Here is a 10,286-nt window from a genome sequence, read left to right as displayed (position 1 = left end):
CGAATTAAATAAATTTTGGTCTAATTACCGGAACGAAATATCAAAATAAATAATATTCAAATACAGGAACAGGGCAATAAAACGCTATTTTCTCGGTATTTTATTCTGTGCATGAAGAGCTGATTAAAGTTTGGCTTTGTTCGACATAAACACAATAAATACTAACTTACTATAAAGATGTTTTAGGCTGAAGTTCTCTGATATTTTTAAATGTTGTTTGACGTAATAAACTCCCCACAATAATTGTTGGGTGTTGCAACTTACGTACTTTACTTTGTTCGCGTAAAGAGTATTTTGTGGCAAACACCACAAAGAGAGACACTATAGCACCGAAATACCGAAAAACTATTTCGATCAGACCGGAACAAATTAAAAATATCGGCACCAGAACCAGGCTCGATAAAAATTGCAGTCGGCGCGCCGCACAAGGCGCCTTAGGAAAGGGGCCTTGAATATAATAAAGTTTTGGGATCGTCTTGACTAATTTTATTAGTATACGCGAACAGTGGCAAAGAAATTAGAAACTCTTTTGCACTAGCACATGTTTTCTTTTAGGAGCGTGACCAGAACAAAATATCGAAATGAACAAATTGTCATACGAACAACTTTATTCTGTTTCGTTTTGTTGTCGTATGAAACACTTTTTTTTGTCTAAAGTTGTCATTGTTAAAGTTAACTCAAGTCCGTAAGTCTAGAAGTATATTTAAAACAAATTACTGTTATTAATGTGGTAAAAATTTGGTGAAAATGTTGTGCATATTTGCTTCAGGTTTCATTTTAAATTTAAGCAAGTAACTTTTACCTTCTTGTAACATGTTTCGTTTCAAGTCGTAGGGTCAATTCCGAATAAATTTACCCTTTTTTCAGGAAGTACTATTTAAATATTCAAGGTTATGCAAACGACCCTTACACATTCAATCTAATCCAATACAGTATCGTTTACGGGTGGTAATAGATTCTGAAGCGTGTGAACGGAAATGTAAATGAACAAGGATGGCAGAGTTTCTATGCCATGTTCCATCCCAGCACTTGCCATTAAGTTTGTCACTAATAGTAATTATCTGATCACCACGACCTTATTTACTTGTAACAACCTGGCGGTTTCGGACATCCTTTAAAGTATTAGTGCCTTTAAAAATTCTCTTTAATAATCCGAAACACTTTGTTAAAACTATAAAATAAATTTTTGAAAAGTTACTTTTGAAAAGATTATTTCCTAAACAATGAATCGACAATATTGGATTCTTCACTATGACAATTTTTTTCGCAGAATATTCGAGACAGTTGGAAGTTAGAATGATACTGTTGCCAACTTTGTGCGAAATATTTTACCTTTGTCAGATTCATTCTGTTTATAGGCAAGGCATTTGGTATCTAGAAATTTATGAAAAAAAATTCCCCTATTCCTTTTTTTTTAATATTCTGAAATGTGCTTGATTTGTAACTGTTTAGTGAAACCCCAATTTTATTGTAACAAACAGTTCGTGGAACCTTTACCAGTTAAAGGTCGCCAAAGTGTTTTGTCATCAGGCGCGAGTAGCTGATTGGAGACTTTTCATTTTTCTTTTGCTTCGTCTAACTTTATCTAAGTTCACAGAACATGAAAAATGACATAAATTCAAAAATGCAAATTTAATTATCAGCAATTGGTTTTGTGTAAACTTGTAACAATTTTTAGGATATCTTGAAATTGGAAAAAAAATCGAATGATGAAATGTTGTTTTGCATTTTTGGAGACTGTGATTGTTATCATTGGACGTGTAAGAAGAAAGTACAGAACTTGGTAAACAAAAAAGTGTTACCACAGTTTCGATCTTCGCATACATGCAAAAAGTGACATGTTTACTTTGTTAAGGTGTATAGGATATAGAGTCTCAAATTTAGTAAAATTCAAACCGACACGCGACAAAAAACGTCACGAATGACGAATCGTACGCAGGCTACAACTTGATAGAAGTTAGTTTGCTTTTTTGTGCCCACGCATTGTCCCGACAGTTAATATGAATACAAAGACTTTCCTCATGTCGCGTAAACTTGTAGGTGGAGATACCCATTATTATATAATATTGTTTTTTAACAAAACTACCTTAGTAGCAAAAAAACTTCCCGTTGTGGATGTCTGTGATGTGTGTTTTTTAGGAAAGTTGTCGTCTATCGTCTGCAAAACTGATTGAGATTGACTGGATTTTGTGTGATGAAGTAAGTGAGGTAACACTTTTTTGTTTGCATAATTTTCTTAGAAACATAAATGCGAAATCAGACGATTTTAGTAAGTTGTGTGTTTTACAGTGGTTATTTGGATGATGTGTCACATAAACATCGCATGTTTGCAAAAACAAATAATATTTACCCACCTTGCATTGTGCACGTATTGTTAGTTTTTACCAGAATAATCATTTTTTACTTTAGAAGCTATGACAGCTGGTATTATATTGTAGAAAGTAGAATTATTCATTGTTTTAATACAAACACTTAATTAGGCACGAAAAGAATTATTTCTAATAAATAATGGTAATCTGAAATATTTTTTGCTATGCATTCTAACAACATCGCTGTCTATTAGCCCACAAAACAGGTTTTTAAATTTTACTTTATTAAACAAAATCGAGGTTAATCTTTAGTCAAAACGCGTTAGGTTATTTAAGAAGGTTTTGTCATTCTAGTTTCTATTGTTTACACAACGAAACGAAATGTTGCAAAAAACACTCCGGAATCACTAATAAATTGTTTTGCTTTAAAATTGAAAGTCAGTAGGCTACTACAGCGGTGTAATGAGAAACAACGGTTTGGAATGCGTTTCGAATTCTAAGCACTCCGGTTCATCATCGGTGTTGTGACGACAGCGTAGTTGCGGCTTACCTTCCGGCGATGCGTTTCGTCACGTCTCGGCTTAACGTGATGATGTTTGGCCAGGATGGCGAACTGCGATTTGTATGCAACGTAGGTCTACGGAAAACGCAAAATCGTGTAGCATTATTGGCTAAACCGGCTCGCATAAACAAACGTTTTTGTTTTAGCGGTGCTGTCGTTTGACCACATGAATAAAAAATATCATTTTTAATCTGACTATTTTAGGCCCCATTGACGTCGAACTGACGTATTTTTCATTGCGAAATTAAAGGTATAGATATTTACGGTTTCGGTAGTAGGATGGTGTTGCCCCCGATTTTATAAGTTAGATTAACGGTTCATTACGGTGTTACCAGTTTCCTAACTAAAAAATGTTTTAATGGACTGAATTATTGCGTCCGTTCCCTTCGTGGCCGTTGGGATAATATACGAAAGTAAATAATTTGAATTTAAATTATGTGTACTTTATGGAAGTAAGTGTAGTGCAAATTGGAGTTTCGATGTCCTTTGCTTTGCCGGTTGAGCATTCCATGACCACCCACATCTTCCGGTTCTAAATTTGTTTACTGTCGTTTTCGCAAGCATTTCTTGGCCAATAATTGCACTTCGCTTGGAACACTTCGAAATCTAAAGTGTTTCATGACCGGTTGTGTCATGACACTCGTTTCCGGCAAGCCAAAATGCAAACTCCTAACGCTCTCAGGTATAATTACGCAACCTCTACGTTGCAGAGGCCCCGATGTATTGAGAAAGGTTTGTTTTTAGTTCCGACTACGTCTGACGGTTTTGGCTGCAGGAGCTGCTCCTGTGCTTATGCCATATGCGGCATGTTGGATGGCAAAACCGCATACCGGCCATTGCTTTCTATAAACGTGCAATTTTTCCTGAATAAATAAAAAGTATGTATGGGCGCTTGAAAGCAATGGACAGATATAACACGTATTTCAAAGAACTAAAATTTAAAAAAGCGCAATTTTGAACCATTATATTTGCAAACATCACAAAAACCTAACTTCTACATGCAAAATCGTGTACATTGGGTTTTATATATGACCCGTTTTCCAAATTTGTCCTGATAAGGAATTGATACGTAATGAGCGATGATGCAAACTTGTGATGTCAGAGGTTCGAAATTATCGTATAATATATGTGTTTAGCATGATATAGCTCACAATTTTTCCCCACGATAACGTCAGTAAAAAATAAAACCCGAGCCTCAAGAACGGCTTTCTTCATTGCGTCACAAAATAACTTGTAAATTTGTTGTCAAAACTGGACGTGAGACATTGTCAGTTAACTTAAGTCACAAAAATAGTTTTGCACTTTTCTCTAAGAACAACTTCCTGTTTAACCCGTATATAGTTTAACAGTAAAACATATGGCATTTCGGTGAGGTTCGAACCCAAACCGTCTGATTCACCTTTCATCTAAATGTTTCGTAATCCGCCTAAAAATGCAATTATTGGACACCACTATGGTCAAGTGTCTTATCTTTGAAGTCCTTAGCTTTTATGTTAACACACATGTGTTGAGTGCAGATACCAAATGGCCACAACGCAGTATCATATTTTGGTGCAATTACCCGCAAAAATTTCCACCACTATTCAACAAATCACAAAAAGTTTGCTGATAAACAGCAATAAAAATCGACCACATCATTGCTGTGTATAACCGAGCACTGGAATTTTATCGGCCACTGCCAAAGTTAGCACTGAAACCTAGCTCTTTAAAGATTTACTTTATATGGCATTTTTCATAAAATTTGGTGCGCTAAGGTTCGTTTAGAAAAGGTCGAAAGTTTGTTTCACGTTGTAGTACAATCGAATGCAATGTTTAAGAAAAAAATCTTACTGCAATGGTGAACAATTACCTCATAGACAAATATTAGCAGCACATTCCACTTTAGTGATGTTTTTGCAACTTTTAGTTTGCAAAAAATACCGTGGACACTCCCGAAAAGCGATAGCCATAAAAGTCTCAAAATTTGGCAATATGTTTGTCAGCAACACCCAAATTCAACCCGTAACCTTTATCGAATTGGATATAGTAATAACTGTTGAAATATGGGCGACAAGTGATTCTTTGTTGACTGTCTGCAGGTAATCTTGGATTTGATCAATTTTGCTACCGCTGCGCCGTAAACATAAATAAACAACTAACTGGGCGAGGTCCCGCACTGAATTTATATTTTACCAGATATTTGTTAAAAATATGGGTTTGGCAATTTTCGGTTCAGTGTCGTATAAATGTTCAAAGCACATTTTTGAAGCATAGATTGTACTTTTAATCGAAAGATTGATTGCATTGGCCACAACTGATAGCAACTTCTGTACTGGGGATGACATTTTCCCGTTGAAAGCGTTTGTTTTTACATTAAAACTGTTGAACAAATTTTGGTTTGAATATATAGTTTTTATGTTGACTGGCTCGAAAACAAGCTTAACGTAATTATGTTCTACTTTCGACAAGTTGAGTCAATCTTAGCCATTTTGTTTCATGATTGCTTATGCAAGAAAGTCTGCATTTTTATCCAGTTTCGTTCAGAAAAAAATGGTGCAATAATTTGTTTGAAAGGAAACTTTACAACCTTTTTTGAAAGTACAAAGCGAAGAAAATCTTTTGTTGTAGTTTGTTTCAAAGTATTATTAAACAATGTTTACAAATTCTGCCACTGAACTACTACTTTTACAATCTTATAGTGTCGTTAAAAATGATGCGAAAATTAGGTGAACAAATTGCCCTTCCTACTTTACGTAAACCGTTACTGATCCCATTTGTAGGGAGAATAATCCCAAATAGGTAATTAAGGTCTACCCTACGTTAATTCCTTGAATAATGACCCTATTTAAATAGTAGCCACCTTCTCACGCTTCGCTTTACCCAGAGAAAAGTTTCGACCAAATCTTCAACAATTAACCCCCTGTTTCACAATACGTTAAAAATCCCGATCATTTTTCCAAATCAAATTACAGTAAACATTAACCAGAATAGTGTGAGGTTAAGTAAGGGGCGTTATTTCCAATAACTACGAAACAGACGCTTCTGCGGTTTCAAAGGCGACTTTCGATGTGTTCCTACTTAACATACTGAAAAAAAGATATTGTCTACCATTAAGTCCAATTTGTTTACTAAACTGTCGGTAACATCCGGGACATTTTTGCGACTTGTGTTTAAAACATGATGTAATTTCCTTTCGCCACGAAAACGAAAACTCGCGCTTATGTGTCTAAAGCGGCCTGTGTTTTGTTTATTAAGTCGGTAAAGCAAACAAACAAACGTTGTTGTTTTTGTATTTACAACATATTTTTGTTGTTTTATGGCAACAAAGACTTGTTGCGTAACTCCAATTATATTACAACAATTCTATTTTGATTTTTGACTGCTGAACCAACAGACCATTCTTACTACGTCAAAAGAAAGTTACATATTCTAAACATTGTGAACAAATGTGAATTATTTCTGACATTTAAGCTTCGCGCATTTGTGCGGGCAAACCGGAAATTATCACTTAGGGTAGGCCTTGTCTCGCATTATGCGGCGTCTTATAAGTTAAGGCGGTAGCCGGTCATTTCAATACACAAGCCTATACCAGTTTTTATATGCCTTATTGCTGGCGCCAATAACTGTAGGCTGGGATAAGAACAGGCAGGGTGAAGAGTTAGGGCAACAAGCTGTGGTCGGATAATGTCTATTGTCGCTGGTTGTTGCGGGAAGTGTCTAGGATGGTCTATCGTCATTGAGTAAATGGCGTTTGCGTCAGAAGCGCTAAAAATAGCACTCCAAACGATTTGCGCTGGGTGCGGTCCATCCCTTTCCGTTTCATATTTGCCATTTTATAATACAAGGAATAAGATTGTTTGAAAACGCAGGTCTGTAATTGAAAAGTGGGGGATATTGTCGTAACTTTAGGGCGAGAATGCAGAATGAGTTTTTGTTGGTCTGTAAAAGGGTTGGGTGCCCATGCAGGCAGTTATTTTACGTTTTCCACTACATTAAGGGCCTTGCATTAGTTTCGTTTTGTAACCTCAGCACACAAGACTAAACGAATAAAGTATTTTTGATGATTTGATAAACAATCGAATTCATGTTGATGAACTTCCACAAACAATGAAAATAAGGTTGATCAAATTACGCAAAGCGTATCACAGTTGGATATGCATTGCAGTTTTAGTCGAGTTATGCTCACCGTCTTCCTTAACTTTGCGTCATTAATTAGGGCAGGTGCTTTCGTTTTTCAGCGTTTATCTGCCACAATCATTTAGTGTTTTCTGTTGTAAATTTCTATAAAATCAGGTATTTTCGGTTCTATGTTTATTATCCAATACATATCGACCTCTTTCCCTGGGAGTGAGAATCGGCTGTTTGTTTAAAGATTTTGTTATTTGCTCTAGATGTGACTTGAAATTCGTGATTATTGTGGTTTGGCCTAAACTGTGGTGCTTCGATATTTGCTTTTGAACACGTAACGACTGTTATTTAATTTATATTTTTAAATAGTTTTTTTAGCTTCTCTTGTCATAAATCTGCATTATTAAATGCACTTATTATGTTAACTAAAATGAAAACGAAATTCAGTGTACTAAATCAGTCGCAGTTTCCAAAACAAATCAATTTAAATTACCAACTCTGCCAGTATGAGTTTTCGTGGCTATGACTCGACTATATCTTTAACGAAGCCAAGTAGATCAGTCATTACAAATCGCCAATCATCGTTTTGTTTCTTATGTTGCTCTTTCTACACTTTGAAACCCTTCCTAACATTTTTGTAGGTAAAACAAACACCTTTAACTTTGCTATTACATTGTAGGCAGGACTTGAAAGTTTTTTGACAAGCCAAGAATACTTTTTACCTATACACAGGCAACCTGGCATAAAACTCACAATTATTTTGCATGCAGGTATACCGTTTGTTGGACTATTTTCGGCTGGGGCTTAAACCAAAAAACGTTAAGGCTACACGCATAACGTTTATTTGTCAATCAATGCAATCATAGGAAAACAGATTTTCCGATCACACACATCGCTTACCACAAGCCCAAGTTAGAAACAAATGCGTTTGAAAATTCACTACGATTTCTAAACAGTTTTTTTTACAAATTTTGGCTTCTAATCTGATAGCATGCTCACTCAGGTCGTTGTAGTTACATAGATGTGGCGAATATCAGAGCTGCTGTGGAAAACAAAAGCAAACCACTGGATTTTATCATCCGCGGGACAGCGCCGTTGAGCGGACCGCTGTTGCAAAGACTGTCTGTGCAGCACTTCGAGCAGTCTGTGCGATTGTTGGAGGACTGACAATTCACTTCCATGGTTTCATCCGTGCAAGCGTCACTGCAGCCGCGGGAATATGTTTCCACGCCATCGTCCTCGGTTTTCCATGTCTGTCACAAACAAGAACTTAAAAACAAAACTTCCTTATTGGCAATGTACAGGACTACTACATACTAACATGAAACAACCCATTTTTTTGTAGAGTGAATAGAAGATAGTTTTGATGACTAACGCTGAAGAACACTGGGAGTGGGGCAGGTTTTTCGGGTCAAGTTCGGGCTTGGGGCCTCACTTCATACTTGGCCTTATTCTGCCAACTTTTGAGGTGTGTTAAAAACTTTAAGTTCGGGCCTGGTTTCATGCTTGTACTTCCAAGTTTAGGTGTAGTAACAACGAATACATATATATGGTGGTAGGTATCGAGAGAAAGAAAGAGCAACAACAAACCCAGCATTGCTGTCCATCAGCGCAAGTCTCATCACCATGGTTTCCTTCTTCTTGTTCTTCTGCACACTCTTCAGTTTCGTTACAAGCGAAACACTTCACCGCATCCTATTAACAAAGCCAAACAGAATTTAAATGACACAAAACGTTTCGGAGATTTTCTACTCATATCTGAACTCAACAGGTCGGTATAAGTGCACCGCACGTGGAAGTGCACCGCACAATTTTATTTCAAAAAAACCTTTTGCGTTTACTATTCTGTCGATTTTAAAATGTTCCAAAGAAGATCATTATAATTTGTTTTCTGTCCGCTCGATTTGTTTCTCTCCGTTTAACAAGCCGGCCCGGTAATATTCGATAAATTTCTTTTATGTAAATCTTTGGCACCAGTTTAATTTTTAAATTTCGGCGGACATAAAAGTATGTGCTATTTTCATACAGTTGCGTTGCCTTCGTCACCAGTATCAGCGTCATCGCCTTCCTGCGCATGCACATGCTGAAAGATCACGTGACCTAAATGGACAAGAATCGTCTGGTTTAGTTGGCAATTGTTTGAATAATCATACCTTGTAGAAAACCAATTTTTTAAACTACCATTATAATTCTATTTTTAGGTTTTTTATATTTTTACTTTGAGTGACCAAAACGTGTATTTTTCTTTTTTTCACATTTATGTTTAAACAGGCGACTGCAAAATTTGGCTTATTACAATGTAATTGCGAGGTTTAGGGATTGATACAACTTGATACGATGTCTATTAGGAATGGGTGCGGCCTACCAACTTTTGTCGTGACCCAAAACGCGCTAAATAGCGGTTTTGGCCGTGGACCAGAGCTATTAAGTTATAAACGTTTGCTAATCTGTTTCAATGCTTTCACGGCGTGACAAAAAGGCCGCCAATTACCGAGCAGAAAATTGTTCAGACTTTCGATTACCGTAAAGGACAATGGCAGCACTCAAGAAGAAAAGGATTTTCCGTTGGTACGTCATTTTGCCTGATGGTTTAACAGAGTACTTTTGAGAACTGCCCTAATCCTGTTGGTGAAAAAGGTAAGTCGTGACTAATATTGGGGTAATTGAACATTTTTACGGTTTGTTAAGTTGTAAATATAAATCGTATTGTTAAAAGCTATATTGAAATATTCGACCTTGCTTGATTTTTTTGACATTAATAGGGTTAAAAATACCAGCTGTTACATTTACTTTTTGTTGCTTCAACGATTCTCCGCTGGTAACTATAGCCCACTGAAGAGAAATAATCTGTTTCTGTACAAACAAAACGCAATTAGGCAAATTCAAACGCCACCGCAATTGAATGAGTTCGTGAGTTTATCCACAAACATGACCTCAAGATGGTAACTTCTGCAGTGGATACTATTTTGCATCCACCCATAAGGTAGCACGATTTTTTATGTTTACGGAATTCTAGAAAAAAAAACGAGTTTGCATGTACATGCTATTACGAGTAAGGTCACGGCTATATTTGTACCGGCATATTTTAATCCGAACCTTTTATTTTTGTGGACTAACAGTTTACCTAGAAAATAACTTTATTTTGCTTTTCAGGGTAGTGTTTTTCAACCCAAGTCTGCTGAAACATAAGTTCACATGACAGGTTTTCAAAAGTCGATCTTCGACCACCTTATGACATACAAGAAAACTTTGTACTGTTTTCAATATTTAAATTTTTTAATCTACCCCAAGCCAAACTATAGTCCAAT

The 10,286-nt window shown here is 36.3% G+C and overlaps 1 protein-coding gene across 1 annotated transcript; it reads right to left on the bottom strand.

Moving 5' to 3' along the window:
- Window positions 1–7,805: 7,805 nt before the first annotated feature.
- Window positions 7,806–9,848, bottom strand: LOC145209041 (uncharacterized). Its single transcript, XM_080079289.1, has 5 exons — window positions 9,769–9,848; window positions 9,501–9,600; window positions 9,005–9,078; window positions 8,569–8,673; window positions 7,806–8,231 (listed from the first exon to the last, which is right to left on the bottom strand). The coding sequence occupies exons 2-5, from the start codon at window positions 9,553–9,555 to the stop codon at window positions 7,992–7,994; spliced, it is 474 nt and encodes a 157-aa protein (XP_079935415.1). The 5' UTR covers window positions 9,556–9,600; window positions 9,769–9,848; the 3' UTR covers window positions 7,806–7,991.
- Between the last annotated feature and the right edge of the window lie 438 nt (window positions 9,849–10,286).

This window comes from Phallusia mammillata, chromosome 1 (genome assembly GCF_965637545.1).
Source record: "Phallusia mammillata chromosome 1, kaPhaMamm4.hap1.1, whole genome shotgun sequence".
Taxonomy (NCBI): Eukaryota; Metazoa; Chordata; class Ascidiacea; order Phlebobranchia; family Ascidiidae; genus Phallusia; species Phallusia mammillata.
The sequence above is the reverse complement of the archived record's forward strand: the minus strand, read 5'-3'. Positions and strand labels throughout refer to the sequence as shown.